Source organism: Eubalaena glacialis, chromosome 9 (genome assembly GCF_028564815.1).
Source record: "Eubalaena glacialis isolate mEubGla1 chromosome 9, mEubGla1.1.hap2.+ XY, whole genome shotgun sequence".
Taxonomy (NCBI): domain Eukaryota; kingdom Metazoa; phylum Chordata; class Mammalia; order Artiodactyla; family Balaenidae; genus Eubalaena; species Eubalaena glacialis.
This window is the reverse complement of record NC_083724.1, coordinates 35,333,487-35,359,144: the sequence shown is the minus strand read 5'-3', so window position 1 is coordinate 35,359,144 and position 25,658 is coordinate 35,333,487. Positions and strand designations below refer to the sequence as shown.

At 40.0% G+C, this 25,658-nt stretch overlaps 1 protein-coding gene across 2 annotated transcripts in view; it reads left to right on the top strand.

Annotated features, from left to right (window-relative positions):
• Positions 1–25,658, top strand: part of TDRD7 (tudor domain containing 7) — an 88,038-nt gene that overhangs the window by 52,367 nt on the left and 10,013 nt on the right. For both annotated transcript variants that reach the window (XM_061201119.1, XM_061201118.1), the window contains exons 7-13: positions 3,654–4,240; positions 7,564–7,750; positions 11,939–12,050; positions 13,949–14,151; positions 15,174–15,308; positions 17,078–17,164; positions 23,605–23,739. In XM_061201119.1, the coding sequence (XP_061057102.1) occupies positions 3,654–4,240; positions 7,564–7,750; positions 11,939–12,050; positions 13,949–14,151; positions 15,174–15,308; positions 17,078–17,164; positions 23,605–23,739 (1,446 nt within the window). The remainder of the gene's footprint in view (positions 1–3,653; positions 4,241–7,563; positions 7,751–11,938; positions 12,051–13,948; positions 14,152–15,173; positions 15,309–17,077; positions 17,165–23,604; positions 23,740–25,658) is intronic.

Sequence of the window (25,658 nt, the reverse complement as noted above, 5' to 3'; positions counted from 1 at the left end):
GTCCTGACCAAATTCACATCAAGTGGACCTAATATTCATAACTTCTGTTAAGATAGTAATCCCTAGTTAGAAGAACTCAGTGTGCTGGTCATGTTCAGAGGTCATGTTTAGAGGTTTGACAGATTTGACAATTACATTGTTACGTAATTGGTCCTGATTGCATCTAAAGCACAGGTGGGAATGGAAGCTTTGGGCCCAAGAGTGGGGGAGATTAGTAAACAAACATTGAAGTATCTCATATTCCCAGTTAACTTATTGGAAAGAAAAGGATCATTAAACTGAAGAACTGTTGTCCTCTTTTGGGTTAGAAGAAGCCATGTGGACAGATAGGGCATGCGGCTTGTGAGAGTTATTTTAGATGAATAAGATGGACTATACTCCATTGAAATTAGCCTCTGCCATCCACTTCAGAGAAGGTGTTGCAAAGAGTTGAGAAGATGTTGCTAGGTGAAGACTGAAGAAGGGTTTTAAGATGGGCCCAGCAGGCTCAGCTGGCTTTGGATATGGAGGACTACCATGTCTAAATCTAAAACTGTAATAACCGGGATTCTTTTTTTTTTTTTTTTAACATCTTTATTGGAGTATAATTGCTTTACAATTGTGTGTTAGTTTCTGCTTTATAACAAAGTGAATCAGCTATACATACACATATATCCCCATATCTCCTCCCTCTTGCGTCTCCCTCGCACCCTCCCTATTCCACTCCTCTAGGTGGTCCCAAAGCACGGAGCTGATCTCCCGGTGCTATGCGGCTGCTTCCCGCTAGCTAGCTATTTTACATTTGGTAGTGTATATATGTCCATGCCACTCTCTCACTTTGTCCCAGCTTACCCTTCCCCCTCCCCGTGTCCTCAAGTCCATTCTCTACATCTGCGTCTTTATTCCTGTCCTGCCCCTAGGTTCTTCAGAACCATTTTTTTTTTTTTTTAAGATTCCATGTATATGTGTTAGCATACGGTATTTGTTTTTCTCTTTCTGACTGACTTCACTCTGTATGACAGTTTCTACGTCCATCCACCTCACTACAAATAACTCAATTTTGTTTCTTTTTATGGCTGAGTAATATTCCATTGTATATATGTGCCACATCTTCTTTATCCATTCATCTGTCGATGGACACTTAGGTTGCTTCCATGTCCTGGCTATTGTAAATAGAGCTGCAATGAACATTGTGGTACATGACCCTTTTTGAATTATGGTTTTCTCAGGGTATATGCCCAGTAGTGGGATGGCTGGGTCGTATGGTAGTTCTATTTTTAGTTTTTTTAGGAACCTCCATAGTGGTTGTATCAATTTACATTCCCACCAACAGTGCAAGAGGGTTCCCTTTTCTCCACACCCTCTCCAGCATTTATTGTTTGTAGATTTTTTGATGATGGCCATTCTGACTGGTGTGAGGTGATACCTCATTGTAGTTTTGATTTGTATTTCTCTAATGATTAGTGATGTTGAGCATTCTTTCATGTGTTTGTTAGCCATCTGTATATCTTCTTTGGAGAAATGTCTGTTTAGGTCTTCTGCCCATTTTTGGATTGGGTTGTTTGTTTTTTTGATATTGAGCTACATGAGCTGCTTGTAAATTTTGGAGATTAATCCTTTGTCAGTTGCTTCATTTACAAATATTTTCTCCCATTCTGAGGGTTGTCTTTTCATCTTGTTTATGTTTTCCTTTGCTGTACAAATGCTTTTAAGTTTCATTAGGTCCCATTTGTTTATTTTTATTTCCATTTCTCTAGGAGGTGGGTCAAAAAGGATCTTGCTGTGATGTATGTAATAGAGTGTTCTGCCTATGTTTTCCTCTAAGAGTTTTTTATAGTTTCTGGCCTTACATTTAGGTCTTTAATCCATTTTGAGTTTATTTTTGTGTATGGTGTTAGGGAATGTTCTAATTTCATTCTTTTACATGTAGCTGTCCAGTTTTCCCAGCACCACTTATTGAAGAGGCTACTAACTGGGATTCTGTATGACAAGTGAATAACTCACATAGAAATAGAATTCTGTTTTATTTTTCCATTTTCTCAAAAAGTATATTTCTCAAATCTTCTCTGGATACCCAATCTGTGTCCTTGTATCTTAAGTGTCTTAAAGCACAGTGAAGATAGGCATTTTAAGATTCCATATTTTAAAATGTGAGTCTCTAGAGAGGTGGGCTAACCATTGAGAGCAAAATGAGGAGTGTCCCAAATGTTTGTGTTTCCAGCCTTAACATTAAGGACGCAAATTGTGAATATCATATAAATACCATCCAGAGTGTCACACGGTGTCAGCAGGGTCAACTGTATTTATGTTCTCTCTTCCTAACCATTATATAGAAAATTAGTAAATGAAGTCAATGTTCTTTACTGACAAGCTACCCACCCAGCAACTTTAATATTCTGTTCTTCTTGGGGAAGGGGGTACTTCTTGTAAGCTTGTTTTATCACCTTAGTGGTCTGGATAGCCTCCTAAGGTCTGAAATTCCAGCTAAAGAATAGGTGAATAGGATCTGACAAAATAGAAGCATTTCAGAGGGCTATGAGTACTAACTTCAGTCTAATCAGAAGTTGAGAAATTTTTTTGGTAAAGGATCAGGTAATAAATATTTTAGGTTTTGCAGGCCAAGAGCTATGTGACTGTCACCCATAGTCTGGCACAACTACTCGACTCTGCCGTTGTAGTGCAAAAGCAGCCGTACGCACTACATAGAGCATGGCTGGGTGCCAATAAAACTTTGTTGATGTACACTGAATTTCATATCATTTTCATGTCACAAAGTAATTCTTTTGATTTTTTTTTCAACCATTTAAAAATTGAAAAATCATTCTTAGCTCATGGGCTATGGAAAAACAGGTGGCATGCTGCATTGGGCTACAGCCTGTGGTGTGCTGACCCCTGGTCTAGAAGTGGAAAGGCTTAGAACTTGGAAAAATGGTGCCATACGTCAGTTTCTCTTTTTCTCCTTCTCTTATATTAGGAGATGCCATCAAGCCGTGCCTCTCTGGAATGTTAAGAGAAGAAAATTAGAAATTGGATGATATACAACTGCTGGGCATTTTTAAGTCTTGTTCATTAGAGGGACAACACTTTTAGCTAACTTTCTTCTGTAGTTGTTGGAAAATGTGTACCTTACCTCTGGACTGACCTTCCTACATAATGGAAAGCTGAGGGTTTTCTCAGGATACTGCAGGAAGAAGAGAGACAGCACTTCAGTTTTGCCTGAATATTTCCTAGCTTTCTTCCCAGTGGTTTATTCCTGACAGTTCTGATACCTTTTCACGGTTTCATTCCTCCTTGTATTCTGTCAATTTTGTAAGCTGTTGCTTTGTATTTGTCAGAGAAACTAGGTGAGACAAAACTATTTGTCAGAGAAACTAGGTGGTGTACAGGGCAGAAGCTCTCATGATTTCCTAGGGTTATTGGAGGTCAGGTGCTTCACATGGGAAATTCATACTATTTCATTTCCCTGCTTATTACTGAAATGTGGTGCATGATCATGTTTGCAAGTGAAGGCAGTGTATTAAAGTCTTAGTGATTGAAAAGAGTAAAATGTACAATTTTGTGTTCTCTTCATAAATTTGAAAAGTGTTTCTCTCAAATTTAAAATGCATTAATGTGCTCTCAGGTTGTTTTTAGCCATTAAAATATCTGTCATTTGTTTTATTTAAAAATTTCAGGTGGAAAAACCTTGCAGTGGTGGTCAAGATTTACTTGTTTATCCAGCTAAGAGAAAGCAGCTTTTGAGAAGTGAACTGAACGGTGAAAAAGTGCCTCCATCCCCACTACCTGCTCCAAAACAAATACCACCACTCAAAGGGTGTCCAACAGTTATGCCAGGAGACTTTAAAGAGAAAGTTGAGGAGCTCCTGGTGAAATACTCAAGTGGTCTTTGGGCCAGCGCACTCCCAAAAGCATTTGAGGACATGTACAAAGTGAAATTACCCGAGGATGCCTTAAAAAATCTTGCCTCGCTTTCCGATGTATGCACCATAGACTACATTTCTGGAAACCCCCAGAAGGCCATTCTCTATGCTAAACTTCCACCACCCACTGACAAAATCCTAAAGGATGCAGGGCAAGCACATGGAGATTATGATATCAAGTCTGTGATTGAACAAGAATATTTGCAGATAGAAGGAAGCATTACCAAAAGTGCTGATACCTTTATGGAGACTGTAACAATTCCTCCGTTAATCATTCCAACTGAGGCATCCCCATCTGTATTGGTGGTTGAACTGAGCAACACAAATGAAGTGGTTATCAGGCAAGTTTTATTTTCTAATTCTTTAGAATCCTAGTGTACTGTTGCTACTTGGCTATTCTTCACATACATGCTGGTTGAGGAAGAATAATATATTTTTAGTTCTATAGAGTTATATTGAAGTATAGTGTTTAAAATAACTATTTTTGCGAGAAAAGATTTCTAACAGTTTTAAAAATTGAAATGATGATATGGTCTGAACATGAAAAAAATCTATGTCAAAAGCATAATGGTAACTATATATGTCAAAAGCAATACCTAGTCCATAGAAAGAGCAGTCACCCACTAGGTAGGTAATACTGTTTAATCTGGGATTACATAGTGTTTCCTAAAAGTCAGAATAGGTAAGCACCGCCTTCTAGTGTAATGCATCAGATTAGCCCTCTGGTTTCTCGAGCCTTTTGATATCATTGCCTGGGAGAAGGAATTATTGCCTAAGTGGCTAATGATAACTGGAATTCCAAAAAACAGTTCGGCTCAGGCACTTGATGTGGACTTTTGGAGGAAATGTAGAATACATAGAAAATGTTGAAAGACTATAATTTGCTGTTTCTGACTTGGGATGAAGAATGGTAACCACTGTAGCTGGACCTCTGGAGGCAGCAGCCCAAGGTGTGGCTGTGGCTGGAGCAGAACAGAATCCAGGCTCCTTCACCCAAAATCTCCCTGCGCTTTGGGCTCTTACTCTTCCCAAGGATCATAGCTGAGCTGGGAAGACCCAATGAAAGGCCACAAAAAATAATCAAAGTCCTATACAGCAAACCTATTGAAGCTTTTCTCTTTGAACAAACTAAGTCTGATGATGAAGTGAGAATCAAGTATCTTAGGATGTTCAAACTAGAACATGTGGAAGCTTTTTTGAGGTCCTTTTTATAGAGGGGTGGTAAATGTATAGAGCTTTTATTCTAAGATGTGGTATGGCCTGAAGATAGAAACAGCTTGCTGAGGGTTAGGGTTCCCACTGTGGGTCACTAATAAACTGAGGTAAAGGAAGGATGTTGAGGAGCACATTGCTAACTTTTACCATTTGACATTGTAAAGAAAATCTAAATCTGCTTCCTTGGCAGGATCCTTTGGTATCTGTTACCAGTAGTCGTTGGTGCCACTTTCAGAGACCAAGCACCCAGCACTGGACTGGATGAATCATGTGATTTCTTACGTTCTTCCCAAGAGTTGGCAGGAATCTGGATCAGTTCTAGGACTTCAGTAGGACGGGGGTTCAAACTACTCCAGGATGATTAGGTCCAGGGTCCTCAGGTTATCTAGATCCCTTTTTCAGTATAAGTTAGAATCCCAGAGCCGGCATTCTACGTGTTCAGCAGGGTGGCTGGCAACCAGCAAGCATGATGGGTAATGTCTGCCCTTAGGTTGACCCTAGGTCATTAGTGTCCCCCCACTGCCCTCATCCCAGCAGGCTGAGCCCCATTCTACACCCACACCTTTACCCAGGCGGTAGACTCTGGAAACTAGTAGGCTTGTGACTCATAAAAGTTACAGGGAGATGCCATGGCAGGACCCTTAGGTCAAGTATGGGAATCTGTTGTCTCCAGTCTAAAAATTAACTTTGTAAAACTTTGTATTTATGGCATATCTAAATTGGCCTGCATATCATTCTTTGTTCACTTGCTCAGGTAATTTGGGGATAATGTATGACCTTATTCTTGCCACTACCCACTCTTATACCAACTGTCACATTACCTCCTTACCCCGCCCAGGGCATGTAGCTAGCATCATTCTCTGTTGGTGGCTACAGAGAGCAGAAGCTGCCTGCAGATCTCATGCTGCTTCTCACCACCTCCCTTCTCCCTGGCAGGAGCCCATGCTATGCAGACTACCAAACCACGGGCTACAGCCTAGGCCTCTGCCAGCTGAGCTCCCAGGACTGTAGCAGCGCTACCAGGAGGCCCCTTGAGACTCCAGGTCCCAAGAAATGGGCACTTGGGCAGAGCTGCAGATCTACTAGGAGACTTCAGAGCCAAGAGTGCGGCTGTATTCCAGGCAGTACCCTAACATTTGTAAAGCTCAGTAACCTTAAATGATAGAGTATGACAAAGCTTTTACAGCTGTTTCTGGAGTGAATAATATGCATGTCATATTTGGTTTTAAAATAGCCATTGCCTCCAAAAGAGGCATTATTTCCCTTTTGTGTAGGGCTTTTAAAAGCTTCTTTTCCTCTAGTAACAAATAGGTTGACTCTGGTTTCTTCTGCCCTGCTGATAGTTACCAGAAATACAGGAAGATACTCCTAAAAGGAGTAGTTTCTGAAAGCTGTATAGGACCACTTGGGCCCTGAGTAGAAGCTAGAACAGTTCAAAGAGCAATGTTCTTGTGGCATATCCCCCATCTCCCTGGCCAGGTGATTCTGGTGCTGGTACAGCATAGCCTTCAAACTCAAAAGGCTTCATCCCATGGCTGAGATAGCTCCTGTTAAAGGAGCCAGGTTTGATTTGCCAGGTTTTCCATCCTGGAAGGAGGCCTTTGTTAGAATCGTCTCTGAAGACTAAAGGACAAGGAAGCAGCAGACTATTTATGGCAGAAAGCAAAACAGTATGTTTTGATAACATAAACTAGGACAAGGTGATTGCAGTTGTCAACAGCCGAAAATTGTAGAAGGGGGATAGAAGAGTATCCTGGAAAAAACATTTCTTAAAAAGCATGCAACTTAAAGAGACATTTATCTAGAACATGTCATCTCTTTAAGGGTATCAGAACTCAACATTTTGTTGTAATTTGTTCAAATTTGTTCAGTAATTGGAGGGATGGGTTGTCACATGGTTGTATTTATTGTTTTCAAGGGTTTGTTTTTCTCTAGGAGGAGTCAGATTTCATTGGTTTTCAGAGATTGAGACTTGTTCAGACCCAGCCTTAGTTAAGGCAGAACTATCAACTACATTCTCTTCTCAGAAATCTACACAGATCTCCAGCAGCCTGAGTCAAAATCTCAGGTTGACTCTTGCTCATCTGGCTTCCACTTCTCATCTCGTCTTCCTTTCCACTTCCTCTCTTTCCTTCCCTTGAGTCTTCTCTCAACCTGGTCCTCCCTGACTGCTTACTGTTATATCCTCTAGTTCTCTGGATTGTTGTTGAGCATTTGCTCTGTTGTGTGGTGTGTGGGACCTTGGTCTTGTTTTGTGAGCTCCACAGTATTCTATTCTCCTTTTTCAAGATACAATTGTTTACTAACTCCATGTTCTCCTCCCTGTCAATGTAAGCAAGTCTGAGCCTGGAACCAAAGATGACCGTAGAAAAACAGAGTAATATTAATGAATTCCTGTAGCTTTCCTTCTTCCAGGTTGCTTCATTTGTGTTCTCTTCCTTTAATTTAGGTATGTGGGCAGAGACTATTCTGCTGCTCAGGAGTTAATGGAAGATGAGATGAAGGAGTATTACAGTAAGAACTCCAAGGTCACACCAGTCCAGACTGTGCAGATTGGCCAGTTGCTAGCTGTAAATGCTGAGGAGGATGCTTGGTTACGGGCACAGGTCACCTCAACAGAAGAGAACAAAATAAAGGCAAGCATTATGAAGACAAACACATTATTTTTCAAATGCAAATGTTGCTTCTAATATTGTGTCCTCTCTAACTATATTCAGTTTTCCCCAGAAGTTGAAAAGATAGTATCTGTAAAAGATTATCCCTGTCAACTTTTAAGTCAGTGGTAGTTATATTATCTTAGAGTTTTAGTTTAAAAAAAAGAAAAAAAATTCTTCTCCATTGTAGTACCATAACCCATGATGTAATCAGGAAAAAAACCTCTATTCCTATCCCCCAAGGTTATATAATGAATACTGATCAGAGCTCTGTGGGCTTCTTATCAAGGTCAATACTTTGGAGTGAGGGAAACCATACTGATGAGAGGAGATGGCATTCTTCTCTCCCTTCTTGCACAGCCAGCTGAGGAGAACCCCAGATAAGACTTGGGCCACGCCCAAAGTCTTGCCCTCTTGGTCATCTTGGAAAGGTCAGAGGGCTCGTTCACCAGTCTTTTCCATCAGAGGCTCCAACACTTCCAGACTTGACCACATTCGTGGTGATCATCCTCTGCCCCATTGCCTCTTCTTTCCCTCAGCTCAGAGACCCAGAACCAGAACTCACTCACGAAGGCACAGTTTTGTCTAAATTTTGCAAGCAGGGTTAGCACATCTCAGAACCCTTAGCACTGCAGGGGGCGGGAAGTCCAGGTGAACAGGACCCCAGTCAGTGTGGCCCCATCACTGCTTTGTGCTCAGTGAGAAACCTGAGTGACCTGTAGTTGATAGGAGATAACTGCCCCAGACATTCCTAGCTAAACTTCAGTCTACTTGCTGACCGTTTCCCTGCCCTTAGGAAGTCCAACACAACTTAAGCTATTTGAAGGCACAGGGATTGCTTATGAAGAGAAGAACCATACAAACCCTGGTGACATGTTAACAGTGCATCAGTGTTTATAATAAATGCTACAAATACTCCACAAGGATATCTCCCAGTCTGAGATCTATAAGGCAAAAATCACTTGGGCCTTCCCCTTCCTTCCTTACCTCTACTTTGGGAGTTTAAGCTCTGGAGTCAGTTAGACCTGAGTTTGAGTCCCAACTCTGCCACTTCTAGCTGTGTGGCCTTGGGAAAGTTATTTAACTTCTCTGATTCCTTACCTATAAAATCAGACACTATCATTATGCTAGTATCTGCCTGTTAAACTTTTCATTCATTTTTTCCACTGTCCTAGGGCAGGAGACAAGACTGACAAGTCCTTGTTCTCAAGAAGCTTATATGCTAGTAAAAGAAGACAGATAATGAACAAGTATACAATAAATAAACAGGACAATTTAAGAGCAGTGAAGGAAATGACAAGGGTGCTATGATAGAAAATAACTTTGAAGGAAGGGATAAGCAGGGAGATGTGATCTGGTTTATTTGCTTCAAAGATTGTTCCAGTGCCTGTGTGGGGCATGGATTGTAGTAGTGTAGAGGAGGAAAGTAAGACTGGTTAGTTGGCTATTGCAGTAGCCAGCAACTTGTAACCTGAATTAGGGTAGAAACAGTGGAGACAGAGGTAATGGGACATATTCAGGATGTATTTGGAGGTAGAACTGACAGGACACTAATTCATTGGATGTGGAAGAGAAGAAAGGAGAAGATTCAGGATGACTGCTGGGTTTGGGGCTTGAGCAACCTGGTGGATATTGGTGCCATTTATTGAAATTGGGAAATCAGGGAAAAGAACCAATATTTAGGAGAATCAAGAATTTTGTAGGACCTGTTAGGTTTGAGAAAAGCTATCAGATTTCACCTGGACAAGCCTGGAGCTCAGGGAGAAGTCAGGACTGGAGATGTAGCAGCAGGGTGGGAGGCATCAGCGTGTAGGTGCTACTTGAAGCCATGGGACTGGGTCAGATCTCCTCGAGGAAGAATCACCCATAGAGCAGAGAAGGGGACCCAGAACTAGGCTCTGAAACACTTCAGCATTTAGATGGTGGGTGTGAGAGGAGCAAAGAAGACTGTCAGAATGGCCAAAGAAGGAGGAAAACCAAGAAGACAGTGTCACGGAAGCCAGAACAGGAAAGTACCTCATAAAGGAGGAAGCAACCGGCTGTGTCATTGCTTCTGAGAGCTGTGAGCTGGTGTGAGGAATAAATGCGGTAGCTTGGTGTGTTGTACGGTGGTAAGCTCTTAAGGCAGCAGTAGTTGTGGCAGTCCTGGCCTGATCTTGTTCCCCATATCCCATGAACCAGACAGAGATGAATTTTACCCTTTATGAGGAGAAACCCCAGCTACGTGGAAAGTCTTGTTTCTCTTGAATTTTACTGTGCCTGACAGCAAGAACAGATTCCCTCCTTGCTTTCCACAAAGCTTGCTGAGTATGAGGAACAGGAACATGCGGTCACCCCCTCAGGTTGGTGCCAGTTTGGCCTGGCGCAGACCCACATCCCAGGGGTGTTTTCTGGTTATTACTCAGGTGGTGCTGTGAGACCTGTGGCCACCTGAGGGAGCCAGAGAGCCAGGAATGAACTGGGGCCCGATGCCAGGATTATGAGCCTGCTTGTGCTGATCTCAGGGCCAAAGGACACAGGACAGAGGGTGGTGAGAGTCCAGCTGGACAGTCCATGGGCAGATGTTTTATGAGCCGCAGCTGACATACAAATACATGGTATCGTGATTCAAAAGAAGAAAGAAAAGAAAACAAGCTCCAGACATTACAGAACCCCTTTGAAGATTTTAGAGCAGTATTCTTTAGCCTCTTAGTGCTAGGAGTACATTCTAAATTGCCCAGGAATCACGATTTCACATACTATGTCCTAGTCACAGACATGTTGTCTCCATTTTAGGCCTAGGAAGAGCAGAATCCAAATTGTGGGTGTTGATCGCTATTAAAGGACACAAAAAGCTGCGTGAATCCTGAGGCCTTTGGGAAGGAAAAGCAGGTGCTAATTAGGGCTTGGAGAAGTGGCTGGCTGCAGTGTGGGGACCCTGCCAGGGATCAAGGCCTCGATGGGCACTGAGTCAAGATATGGACTCTAAGAGACGATCCTTTCCAACATGGGATATACAGGCCCCACAGACACGGTTATCAGGTGGTCAGGGAAAGGCGTTAGTCATCTCTCTATTCTTTTCTTCCTTAGATTCTCTGATGGGAGAATTTTTGTTTTGTATACTTACTGTCAGAATCTCGGTGCTCAGAAGCTGTGGACTTTATTTTACTGCAGAAAGTAGAACTCTGTATTACTTGGTATTTCTTTGAAATGCCTTTGCCCTGCGTTTTTGTGATTTGTTCTGTTTTTGTAATAACCATCTGCTTTAATTAGAGAAGCGTACTAAGTTTTCAACACTTTCCCTCTGATTCCTAGTCATCATTCTAAACCACAACTTAATGTCTCTAGATTTTATTTTTCTCCAAAAAGAAAAAGCCTTTGGTTATATAGTCCTTTTCAACTGAAGGTTTTATTTAATACACTACAAATAATATCCAGGCTCTCCATGATCTGTGATGGTGGTGAGGAAGTGCCATGCAAGTTTCTGTAAACACAGAGCTCTGTCCAGCAGACTTGGGACCTTTTCCTGAATTGGATGAAGGCCTAACCCAGCTTCACAGCCCCCAAAAAACCCAGAATTACCTACCTTTACAGTGTAGAATTCCATGTTATCCAGCCATGACATCATTGTTGTCATTGACAGAAAGCATCTCGGTCCCTGGAAGCATAACAGCTGAGAGCAAGCCATCACAAGTGCTGCTCTGGGGATTTAGAATCTGGTAAATACCACCAGTGTGATGCCTCCTCTAGAAATAAATAAGGATCTGCCTAAGGAAGCAGATCCTTAGTGGAGTTGTATAAATCAAGAAAGAATAAGGTGATGTAGGCATTATGACAGTAAGGAAAGGGTGGGGGCAGTCAGGGCTGGCAGACCAGGTACGTGTGCTGCTGAGAAGCTGACAACAGAAGGCATCGGGGTTCAGCACTCTTCCCTCTTCTCCCCTTTGGCAAAGGCGCAGCAGAGGAGTGCGGCCTGGAAGTCAGGAGCCCTGGCACCCCGGTCCCATTCACAGCATTCCTCTTCCGGGCTAAGTCAGGGGCATCTCCCCTGGCATTTTCCAGGCAGTGGTGCCACTTCACATGCCAATTATGGGGTAAAATAAAGCCAGTTAAATGCATCAAGTGATTTTTTTTAAGAAGTGAGGATAAAGAATTTTATTTGAAGCTAAATGTTGTTTCTGTTATCATTAGGTATGCTATGTTGACTATGGTTTTAGTGAAAATGTTGAAAAGAGCAAAGCATACAAATTGAACCCGAAGTTCTGTTCACTGTCATTCCAAGCTACAAAGTGTAAGCTCGCAGGTAAAATGAACTTTTTTTAAAGTGACCTCCACTTTGACAAACGTATGGACACCAAGCGGGGAAAGTGGGGGCCGGGCGGGGATGAACTGGGAGATTGGGATCGACACATATACACTAATATGTATAAAACAGATAACTAATAAGAACCTGCTGTATAAAAAATAAATAAATAAAAATTTTTTTAAAAAGTAAAAAAAAAAAAAAAAAGCGCTCTCCACTTTGATACATATTACCATTGTACTTTGGGGTGGTTAAATCCTAAAACGTATTAAGTATCTCAAGGTGTTAAAACGTGTTATTTCTTGAAAGATATAAATAAATTCATGTTAATATTTTCTTTGTAAGATTTGATCATTATAAAAATGTTATAATGTTTTAATATATTTTTGTTACGTTATATAGCACATTTAACTTTATTATTAAAAAACCCGTTGGACATCTGAGAGGGTTTGGTTGCTGTTGCCCTAACTGCCCTAGTAACAGCTGTTCGAGGCCCTGTATCGTGGGGTACAGGATCAGTGTAAATTACGTTGTTCGACCTGTTGTAAAGTGACTCCCAGCTTCGTTCCCACTGAGATGGACTCCGTGGGTGCTGCTTGTTAGCAAGGAACACTCCCTTGTGCACCCAAGCACGAGTCCAGCTGTGGGTCATGTGCGGTCTCTGGCACTGTCACGTATCACTGTTCTTTTCTTTCCTTCTCAAGGAAGCGTAGAGAAATGCACATGTGTGAGAGTGACGTGTAGGGATGACCTGAAAGTATGGGGGGCACACGTTAATGATGAGGAAAGACATTGGAATATGTATGCCTCATGCAGGAGAGCCAGAGCTACATTCAGAAAACGATCAGAATTGTTTTTGTGAAAATTAGACCCGTGAAGAAATGCCTCCTTCCCAGCAGGGATGTCTTTATGTCAGAAGAACTAGGTTTGGCTCTCTCTGTGAGATAAATCTCGAGTAATTTAAAAATCCTGTTACAAACCTGTGAGAGTTAGTTTTGAAAAGAACATATCAGGAGCATAGGAAAAGATTTAGGATGCTGAAATGAAAGGTTTGATAAAAGTTATAGAGGTGTGTGTCTGGAGAACAGAATATGAACAAGAGAAAGGTAGGTCAGAAGGAGTCTGTGAACTTTTGCTTACGGATTTAAAGGGGAAAAATATAGAAATAGACATTGTAGTACCATTGGGGAAATGATGCCCTAGTTTAATTAGTTTAATAGATTAACTTAGAGTAGTCATATTATGATATATGAAGTTACAATTTTCCAAGAATTTAAAGAATAATTAGACTGCAATAAAATTCACCTAATACCCACATTACATTAAACAGTATTTAATCTTCCTTTCATAAATCCGTAAGTTCTTTGGTATCATCAGGGCCATGATGGTTTACTTAAAAAGAAAGAATGAAAGGGAGGGGGGGAGGTTGTCTAAATTTTCAATAAGTGCATGTTCATGGAAGAAATAATTGTGCATATTTAATTCGAAAATGAAAAAACCAAGGGTATATTTTTAGCAAGAGTGTTACAAATACATGACTGGCAGACATAATTGGCTGACAACTTCTTTACATGTTAGTCTTTTTGTTTTAAATATGTGTTTGTAAGTAAAGTGAAGGCTGTTTCTCCTAAGGTAGAAATTCAGATTGATCGTCAACTTTTCTTCTTGTTTTAAGATTGCCCGCCTTCGTGTAATCATTCAAAAGGGCATTTATGTTATAATAAATATTTTTAAACCTAAGGGTGGATACTATAAAGAAGATTGTATAACAAAGCTTCCCTATAAAATTTAAGAATTTTGTAGTAGATTCATAATTGTAATAAGTAGCCAAAACAATCTCTGCATCTTAAAATGATTCTTCTAATTAAGTAGAAATTTAAATATTCAATATTTTTCAGGGTTGGAAGTTCTAAGTGATGATCCTGATTTAGTGAAGGTGGTTGAATCTTTAACTTGTGGAAAGATCTTTGCAGTGGAAATACTTGAAAAAGCTGATATTCCACTGGTGGTTCTGTACGATACCTCAGGAGAAGATGACATCAACATCAATGCCACCTGCTTAAAGGCCATATGTGACAAGTCACTAGAGGTTCACCTTCAGGTACCACTGTGACCACTGTTGTCTATTCACGAGTATCACAGGAAAGAAATTCACCAGAAAAGAACGTTGTACATTTTAGGCTAATACTAGATAGAGACAGTTTATGTATGTATTGGGAAAAAAAAGGAAGGAAGGGAGCTAAAAGGAGGGGAAATGCCAAAATATAAATAGTAATTATTAAGAATTGGATTTTTGTTTTATTTTCCAGTTTCCACAATGAGCATATATTAATTTTATATGAAATTATTTTGCAAAGATAATGGAAGATAATTCAAATGAAGGGAAAATTAGATCAGTGAAGATGCTTATTAAATTGCTAGCTTTAACATTTTTTAAATGTGAAGAACATAGATGTCTGTAGGAAAGGACACCTTTAAATAAATTATAGAGCAGCCACTCGAAAGAATAGGATGAGATGTTAAAAATGATCATTTTTAAGACTTCATAGCAACATTGGGAAAATATTTGTTTTAATAAGTAGAACAACAGTGAATTGCCTTTATATTATGATTTGACTAAAAATGGCTAAAATTAAACCTTTACTGTGATTATAATTTTTAAAAGTTACTAAAAATTCCTGTGGCCTATGGACATGGATTAGAAAGTAAACTGATAATGGGATTGATTTTGTGAGAGTTTTTTATTTTCATTTCTGTTAATGTTGCAAAAATATGTTTTATATAATAATTATTTTTCTAAATTAATGGGGAGAAGATAAACCAGAGTTAAAGCAGAGCTGAAGATACTCTTAGCCTTTTAGACAGTAGAAAGTGGTAATAATATAATGTATGCAAACTCTCTACTCTGTGCCTGACACAAATGATACCACATATTCCTTTTGGAAAGAGTGGTATGCAAACTAGTTTTTCACATTTACGTTACGAATTTCATTCTATCTGTCCTCCAGCTTGCTTAGAAGATTGAAAAGCGCAGAAACTTTCAATGAGCTATTTAGGTAGATCCCCTTAGGTAGGTAAGAGCTGCACTCTGTTCTCACATCCTTGGTGTGTCCTTTGTTTCAGGTCGATGCCATGTACACAAATGTCAGAGTGACTAATATTTGCTCCGACGGCACACTCTACTGCCAGGTGCCTTGTAAGGGTTTGAACAAGCTCAACGACCTTCTGCATAAGATAGAGGAATACTTTCATTGTAAGGTATGGCCAAGCAGCATCCACCTCTAAGATGAGTCCTAACATTGCAAACAAGAGGAGGCACTAAATTGTACATGTGTAGTAAGTTTTGTATATTTTAAGGTAGACTCTCTAAAATAGAGGGTAAGAGCCCCAGACTTCAGAATTTAAAACAAAAACAAAAATCCCCACTAGTTTCTGCATGGTAAAATGAGGATAATAATAGTGAGTACCCACAGGATTGTTATGAGGACTAGTCACAAGGCTGCTTATTAGCACAGGGCCTGGCACATAGAAAGTGCTCAACAACCGGTAGATTTGTCATTCACAAGGTGCAGTTGATGAGCCTACAGTGCAGCTGCCTGTGACTGTCTGCTCGAGCAGCTGGCTCCTCTGCCTGGGCAAAGACGGAACCATGGAACTTAGAAGGAGAAGAAAACTTCCGAGGCACCACTCCCCAACCTCTTTATGGTCCCTGAGAGAACCTGCGCCTTGGAAAATGTGGTTCTGCAGTTTACATTTGTTAGTAATCTCTTTTCCCTTTAATTCTAGTATTATATTCTGAATCAGGATCTGTAGAGGTTTTGTTTTAAGGTCCTAAATGGATTTCCTTACCTCCATTTGGACATTATAGTTGTAATCCACAATATGCTGTGGTTTCCAAGTGACTAAACTCTAATGCCGCTTCATCTCTGACCCCCTCACCTGGAAGTGAACCCTTGCCTCTGACCTACAGAGCACCCCCGAGTGCCTCATGACGCTTGTATGCAGCATTGTTTTAGCTGTTTGGGTATTTGTTTGCTTTCCTAGAGTATAGGCTTCCTGAGGGCAGAGACTGAGCCTCACCAGCTTCTGGTAAGTACCTAATTCATATAGGTACTGTAGTAAGTTATCTAGTGTCTTACATAAAATAGGTATTCCAAAATATTTGCTGAATTGGATTAAACTTGTATTTAGACTACAGCCTAGAATCGAGACGTTAGATCTATAGCTTTACCTCTTTCTCTGTTACAGATGTCTTAGCTTGTACCTCAAGGTCATTACTTAAGTTTGATTTGCTGATCTGTCCTAGAGAAATCTGAGACATCCAGAGGGTGACTCTAGTTGCTCATTTGCATGCATGTGCTTATAATCTATAATGGGGAAAAGCACTCTTGATAGTTCTTAGTGCCCTGGAAACTCAAGTGGAAGGAGACATTGCCTTTGGGGAGAGTAGAAACATTCACCCTGAAGGAAAGAGGCAATGGCAGGTCCCCCATTTCAAGCTACAGCAGAGGAGGAGGATGAAAACATTGAACAACATTGAACTGGCACTGATATCCATATTTGTGTTGATAACGTTTCTTTTGTTTTGGATTAAAATCTTATCTTTGAATCTTGAATGTTAAAAGATGAAAAGAGGAGACCTTATGAACAGCTAGCCTAACTGCTTCCCTTTCATCCAGGCTGTTCATTTTACCGGATTCATCTTCCCTCTGTGTTTAACTGATGGTGCCTGAGCCTGGATGAATTATACTGACCTCCATGCTAACATTTTTAGACATTTTAACAAGGCTGATTTATGGGCCATGTGCAAGGAAGGAGGGTAGATGGCTGCCACCAACATATGAGAAACAAGGCAGAAGCCCTCCAACCCCTGTACATGTGCTGCGTCCACTGGAGCGCACACCTCGCCGAAAGTCTGATCACATACGGGTGAAGCAGTTTGCCTGGGCCACAGCGGTGTTTTTCTCATGGTGTAGCAACGTGCTCTTTGCTGGGAGTAATAAGTGTCATGCGTTTCTGTTTTGCAGCACATGACCTCTGAGTACTTCGTTTCATTACCCTTCTGTGGGAAAATCTGCCTCTTCCATTGCAAAGGAAAATGGTTACGAGTAGAGGTAAAATCAGTCACTTGACTTTTTTTAAACTTAAGATGAAATATTTCAGACATATAAATGAGGTTTTTAAAAAATGGAGTAAGCATCCATATACTCATCACCAGTTTAAGAAATAAAACATGATACATAAAGCCAATACAGTTGATGCTCCCTGTCTGCAGCCCTTTCTTTTACTCCCACCCCTGGGGGAGCTACCAGCTGAAGTTGGTGTTTCTCCTTCCTATTCACTGCTTTAGACTTGTACTATATTTGTGTCTATACACACATACTTTTACTATCTGTATATTTCAATATAGAGGTATTTAAAATGTAGAAGTGAATAGTATATATAATATTTATAGTAAAAACATGAATAAAGTATAACTAAATGAATGTCTTAAAAATTTACACAAATTGTAAGATGTATTGATTCTTCTATAACATGCTTTTGCATTCATTATGTTTGTGATGTAATCTGTTTTCCCTGCTATATGCTGTAACAGTGTATGAATATGCCAACATTATCACTCCATTCTTCTGACAATGGATATTTAGATTGTGTCGAATTTTTTGCTATAAACAGCACTACCGTGAACCTTCCTGTGCATATCTCCCAGGGTACATATGTAGGAGTGGAATTTCTGGGCATAGGGAATGCCTAATTGCTCTCCAGAGTTACCCCTCCCTCAAGGGGTAGCCCTTTGAGCGTTCTGGCTTCTTGGGGGCATCTCATGTCCTCCCTCACCCCTGCCCAGAATGGCTTGGGTTTCAGCGTTCACGTATTCCTCTATTTCCAGGGCCTAATAATTGTTTTATTTTCTTACAAGCTCAGTTATGAATTTGCAAGGAGGTTTGTTATATTTTGTCATAAATCTCTGTATGTTTTTCAAAGGTAGGTTTTGGATTTTTGTGGTTTCTTTCTTTTCTTCGTCGTCTTCTTTTTTTTTTGATATCTATTTTGCCCAGTTAGTAAAATTGCAAATCTGGGCTTGATTTTTTTTTTTTTTCCACAGTGGTGCTTAACCTAGGTGCAAAGACCTCTGCTTACAGGGAGCGCCTGGACCCCTCCCCCACAATTGTATGCAAATTATGTGTGTGTGTGTATATTATGTATTTTGGAGGGAAAGTATTCATAATTTTCTTAAGATTCTCAAAGAAACCAACCCTAAGTAAGAATCATTGCTTTATTGAGTTTTATTACTGCATAGCAATATTGTGATAGCTTAATTGTACTGATTTATTTAAGTAAATCTTGGTCATGGCCACTTTAATGAAAGCCTCAGTTTTGAAATAATTATTGTCATTAATGTGAATGTGTGTCAGAAAGTTGAGATCTGGAGTTATATGACTAAGATTTGGGTGCTTAGCTATAAACTTCAAAACATGATTTGTTAAAAAGAACACGACATTATCTGAATTTTAAAGCTCTGTGCTGTTTAGTGTATAATGTATAAATGCACAAATACTTAATTTTTTAACCTTTTATTTTGAAGTAATTTCAGACTTTTAGAAAGTTGCAAAAATATTTTAAAGAGTTCCCATATGCCCTTTACCCACCATCTCCAATTGTTAACGTCTTACATAACGATTATCAAAATCAGGAAATTAACATTGGTACAATATTATTAACTAATCTGCAGAACATACTGACATTTCCCAGATTGTCCTCCAAATGTCCTTTTTCTGGTCCAGGATCCCAAGATGTATTTAGTTGTCATGTCTTCTTAGTTTCCTCCAACCTGGCAGTTGCTCAGTCTTTGTTGTTTGTGGCCTCTTGAAGAGTAGCAGTGTTTTGTAGAGTGTCTCTCAACTTGAGTTTCTCCGTGTGTGGAATCAGGCTATGCCTTTTTGGCAAAAATACCTTCTCAGTGTATGCTCAAATACTTTAGATAAATATCTAGTATTATTTTTATTACTATCAAGTTGTGTATTATCTACTTTTGAGGTAGCAAAAGTGTTCATTCTCTTAGTGATGCATAGAAAGTTAAGGAAAGAAAGATGATTAATGAAAAGCAGATCCTGTGTTTAAGTGATGTATTTGCTCTTGACATTGTAACTTGTCTAAACTTTAGTGCCTATACATTCTGAACTTATTCTGTACGTCCAACCAACTTTATTCAGTGCAGTGGCCATTACTCTCCCTGTTTCCCTGTAGAAGTGGTCTGCATTCACTCTGCACCATCTTCCAGTCAGTCCTCAGTCACTGCCACATGACTTCTGCCCGCACTCCATCACAGAGCCTGTTCTTGTGAACAGCATCTTAATTGTGCAGTTGAATTAGTATCTTCCAGGTCTTGTCATACCAGACCTCTTTGCTGCATCGAACAGTGTTGAAACTTGGAATTCCCTTCTCACTAGGCTACCATGTTATCAAATCCTAATTTTCCTCATGATAGTCTAATAATTCCTTCTCTTATTTTTCACCCAAACCTCCTTCCACCCCCACTTCTGAAATGTCAGTGTCCCTAAGTCCTGTCCAGGCTCATCACTCTTCTCGGCCTCTGCATCCTTCTAGGTAATCCTATCTCATAGTTTCAGATACCATTTTGGCCCTAATGACTCCCAAATTTGTTTTCCAGTCCTTGATGGGCTGCAGATTTGAGCAAAAAGCCAGCCTAATTGTCCATCTCACAAACTCGTTTAAGTTCTACATGTCTGAAACCAAAATTATCTTTCCCCATCCTTACCTTTCTCCCTTATCTCTATTTTAGTGGTACCTCCATTCATGCAGCCATTCAGGCTGTTTCTTAAGAGTTATCTTTGACTCCTACATCTTCCTCAGCCCCAAGTGCAGCTAATCACCGAACACTGCTGATTTTACATCTTTGTTAATTCTTGCCTGGAACACTGCAGTACCACACCAACTGGTTCCTCTGCCTTCACTCCTGTCTTCCTCTGGTTGAGCTCCGTACCACTAAGAGTAGCAACCCAAAATGCAAATAATTATACATCCAACTTATGACGAGACTTACTGTTTCCATGACACTAAATGCTTTTTTAAACATGACTGATCTCATTTCATGTTCACAAAACCCTGTTATCCCCGTTCTTACTGATGAGGAAAGTCATTCAGCTAAAAAGTGGGAGAGCTGAGATTTAAAACCAAATCTATCTGATCCCAAAGCCCTCACCAACAATTTTATAAAGCTGACCATCTCATTCTTCTACTTAAGGCTTGACATTGGCTTCTCATCTACAGGGTAAAGTCTCAGTTCTTGAAGGCATAATATCTGGTTCTCTTAGACCTTGCCTTTGCCTGTCTCCCAGCCTCACCTCTTGCCTTGCCCGGCCTCTCACTTTATGCTCTAACGTAACCAAAATGCTTGTAGGCCCCACACGTAAGAAGTATGTATGTGCCTTTGCCCATCCTCTCCCCTCTGTTTGAAATGTCCAGATTCGCCCCTAACTGGACTCCTACCAACCTGGTTTACTCCCATTCATCATTTAAGGTGCAGCTCTGAAAGGACATAAATTTGTGAAATTTATGAAATTTCAGTTTGTGAAAAAGGAAATACAAATGCCCAATAAATATGATTATTTCTTAAAGTAACAAATTTGTGTAAACAAATTTACACAACTTAAATTATCCAACCAAAGTGATTTGATAAGTCACAATGTATCTATATGATAGACTTAAATAACATTAAAATGACATACAAGACAAACAACATGAAATATTTTTATGAGACACTGAGTGGAAAGCAGTCAACTATGAAATAGTATCTACAAACATTTTGTAATTCTTGTAAATCTAATCTTTTGTGAATCATGGGTAAAAGACTAGAAGGATAATTGTAACCTATAGTAGATTACAAGTGATTTTTATATCATTAAGTATCTAAATTTTCTACAATGGAGGCATTTTACTAAAATAAGAAGGAAAAAAAGTAAATTTTTAAAGAAAAGTACCAATTCTAGGCATTCCCTCCTCCTGAAAGCTTGCCCTAACACCTGCTTCCTGCTGGGTCAGGTACCCACCCTCTGTGTTCTCACAGTACCCCAAGCACAACTTCATTATTGCCTTTACTACATTATAGTATGGTTGTGTATTTGTGTCATCTCTCATGGCACTAGGAGCTCTTTGAGAAGGGGAAGTATATCTTTGCAGCCTAGTTATGCCTGGATATAACAGGCATTCAACAGATACCACCCATACCAATATATATGTTCAGTATGTATGTTTGAATAAACAAATACATTTTAAAATATTCCTCCAAACAAAACTGTTTGTGTTTATCATGTCTTAAGAGATTTAAAAATTTATGCTATTATATTAATCAAGCATTCTCTCGGGCAGTAGAAAAAGGCTTCACTTTTGGCGAATCTGACTTCCAAGCCGAAAGTGGCCGAGTTCTCAACAGTCATCGAACCGAAGGCACCACCACGATTAGGTATCAGTTAGTGCAGTTGTAGACGTGAGATCTCAGCCCAGATAACCACCCCAGTGGGGCTATATTTGGCCACTGTAAATATTTAACAATGGCAAGTGTCACAATGGCATTTTAGGGGCATATTAGGGGAGATTGTGGGCATTTAAAGATGCATCCAGGATCTTACATTGTGTGGTTGCCATTTGGCCACAGGTAGGTAATTATTGCTTTGATTCAGTGTGTAACTTACCCATTTTTTTTTAACATCTTTATTGCAGTATAATTGCTTTACAATGGTGTGTTAGTTTCTGCTTTATAACAAAGTGAATCAGTTATACATATACATATGTCCCCATATCTCTTCCCTCTTGCATCTCCCTCCCTCCCGCCCTCCCTATCCCACCCCCCTAGGTGGTCACAAGGCACTGAGCTGATCTCCCTGTGCTCTGCGGCTGCTTCCCACTAGCTATCTATTTTACGTTTGGTAGTGTATATATGTCCATGCCACTCTCTCACTTTGTCCCAGCTTACCCTTCCCCCTCCCCATATCCTCAAGTCCATTCTGTAGTAGGTCTGCGTCTTTATTCCCATCTTGCCCCTAGATTCTTCTGACCATTTTTTTTTCTTTTTTCTTTTTTTTTTAATCCATATATATGTGTTAGCATACGTTATTTGTTTTTCTCTTTCTGACTTACTTCACTCTGTATGACAGTCTACGTCCATCCACCTCACTACAAATAACTCAATTTCGTTCCTTTTTATGGCTGAGTAATATTCCATTGTATATATGTGCCACATCTTCTTTATCCATTCATCTGTCGATGGACACTTAGGTTGCTTCCATGTCCTGGCTATTGTAAATAGAGCTGCAATGAACATTTTGGTACATGACTCTTTTTGAATTATGGTTTTCTCAGGGTATATGCCCAGTAGTGGGATTGCTGGGTCGTATGGTAGTTCTATTTTTAGTTTTTTAAGGAACCTCCATACTGTTCTCCATAGTGGCTGTATCAACTTCCATTCCCACCAACAGTGCAAGAGGGTTCCCTTTTCTCCACACCCTCTCCAGCATTTATTGTTTGTAGATTTTTTGATGATGGCCATTCTGACTGGTGTGAGATGATATCTCATTGTAGTTTTGATTTGCATTTCTCTAATGATTAATGATGTTCCCATTCTTGAATTATGACTTTCTGAGTTCAATTTTTTAGCTAGGACAAATGACACAAAGTATCATTGGGCTTTCTGACTAAGCTATAAAATACCAGAATGTGTCATGTTTTAAAAATACATAGTATTGGGACTTCCCTGGTGGCACAGTGGTTAAGAATCCGCCTGCCAATGCAGGGGACACGGGTTCAAGCCCTGGTCCGGGAAGATCCCACATGCCGCAGAGCAACTAAGCCCGTGCACCACAACTACTGAGCCTGGGCTCTAGAGCCCGCAAGCCACAACTACTGAAGCCCGCGTATCTAGAGCCCGTGCTCCGCAACAAGAGAAGCCACCGCAATGAGAAGCCCGCTCACCGCAACGAAGAGTAGCCCCCGCTCACCGCAACTAGAGAAAGCCCGCGTGCAGCAACGAAGACCCAACGTAGCCAAAAATTAATTAATTAATTTTTTAAAAAAGACCAAGTTTAACTCTAAAAAAAAAAAAAAAATGCATAGTGTTTACCTACTACAAGTAAAATTCTGTCTCTGAATTCTCTCTATTATTTCCTCATTGCTAAGACACAGTAGTTTTTTTTTTTTCCCTCACATCCTAATATTTTGGAGAACAGACTGTATCTTATGATCAGCAGTATATAATAATGTATCAAATTGTTTTATAATCAGTAGTATCCTAGAATTGAAAACATAGTAATTATTAGTATATTTATGAATTAACAGCAAGATGTTGAAATCAATTCTACTATAAAAGAATATCTATTTGGTAAATAAGTACATTTTAAAATAAGAGAAAGTTTAATCAACACTGATAGTCTTTGTTGCTTTTTATATGCATTTTAGAGTTGTACGAAATGGAATTGCACAGAAGCATTTTGGCCTTTTGGGTATGCTAATAAATCAGCCAACACTTGTCTCATTGCAGATCACGAATGTTCACAGCAGCCGGGCTCTTGATGTTCAGTTCCTGGACTCTGGCACTGTGACGTCTGTGAAAGTGTCCGAGCTCAGGGAAATTCCCCCTCGGTTTCTCCAAGAAATGATTGCAGTACCACCTCAGGTACTATATGTTACAAGCCTAGGAGATCGGCTGAAAGGGATTTGGATGTGTTCATAATCACATTGTGAGATGCTCTCTCAGTTTTTGATGATGATTGAGTTTAACAAAATTGGAAATGACCCAAATGGTGGCTCACTGGTTTTCAGATGTAAAATTTTGCTTAGACAAGAAGACCAGTCAGACTTACAGAATATTGTTTGATAAATGTTTGTTTTCAAGCATATTGAGTCATCAGGCTATGTTGTCCAGTTAGAGGTTCCACTTTAATAATTAGATGCCAATGCTGGCTTCTACACAGTTTCAGGATATTATATGTAAATATTTACTTCCAGAGTTCTTAATTTAATTAGGTAACCATTCTCTTCGGATATATGTTTATATTTAACCTTCTCCTCATAGATTTTAGTGAAAAGATTAACTTCAGTCTATCTTTCCTCTCTTGATAAAAATTCAAGATGATAAGAAGTTTGAATTATTTTGAATTACTTAAAATTATTAATAACTATTTCCTACTTAGGAGAAGTAGAGTTTGTACAGAAATCCATCATGCTTTGAAAATAAAATTGTTCAACATTCTATAATTTCAAGAGACCCCTTGACCTATTTACCAGAAGATGTCTTATGCATCAAAACTCAGTGAATAAAAAGTACTTGACCATAATTAGCATGGCTTTTATAATTTCTCTCACTGCAGTCACTGTTGCCTTTCCCAAAATGACTATTACAGAGAAGCTGTTTAACTTGAGTTCAAGCCAATTTTCAGAATCACATTTTTTCTTATTGCTGCTCAGCATAATATTGAAAACTGTTAGACCTTTAAGTGCTGCTTTCACTTGATAACACCCCGGCCTCTGTACCCCTTGTTAGAACATCCATCTAGGGCCAGCCTTACCTAGAAAAGGTTTCCGGGGCTGGAGGAGATGGGGGATCTGTCCCACTGCTTCTGACTGTCTGAAAGTTACACAGGTGTACTTTCTTGGTAAAAGCCACTATAATTTTTTCTATTAATCTTATCTGGATTTTTTATTTGATAGATGTGAAGTTGGGGGAACCTTTAAAACCAGCTAGGGCAAGCCTCTGGCTAACAACATCTCCCCAAGAGGTTCAGAGTAGCAAAGTGATGGCCTGTTGGCCAAGGCTGACCCATGAATATTGGGTCTGGGCCCTTGGCTCGTAAAGTGTTTTAAAATGTGAATTAGTTGTCTGCTTCTAGCTTCTCTTGACAAACTAGAAAACGTGACTCTATTGAGCAGTCCCCTATATGAGACAGTGCTCTGTGGGACCTTGGGAAGTGACGTTCTCTGCAGGGCTTGTGCTCTCCAGTGCGTGGGCCCCAGCTGGCCCGCCACACTCCCTCTTTGCCCACCTGGCACCTGCACGAGTAGAGTCTGCTCTCTTTGCTCTTAGTGACCTCCTCCCCACCCAGAAAAATGTGCCTCATGCAGGGGGCACAGTGGGAGACTTGGAGCCCCCAAGGATGAAGGGAGGGTGTATGACAGGGAGGTTGGGGCTCAGAGAGGAAAGAAGAAATCTAGGAATCCTGGAAGTAAGTTTCATCTCCTGCCCAAAATTGCCTCTATCAATTCAAAGGCTTCCATGAGACTGGAGGGAGTCCCTGGGGTTACCTTTTCCTCCCTGATGTAGCCATTCTGCAGAAGCTTGTGCAGTGATGGTGGGAGGTAAAAAGCATCAGGGAAAAATGAGTCTTTTAGGTATCACTGGGTTTTAGTTTTTCTTACCCTCCTTAATTCTCATTACAACCTCCTTCAAAAGGTAAGTACAAATGCCTGGGGTACTCAGGAAATGCTTCATTCAGCAGGAAGCCTCCACAGAGATTTTTACAACAGGAGTCAGATTTCATCCAAATGACACTTCATTTTTTTTTTAGTTGGGCATAGAGGGAAGATCTAGATATAAGT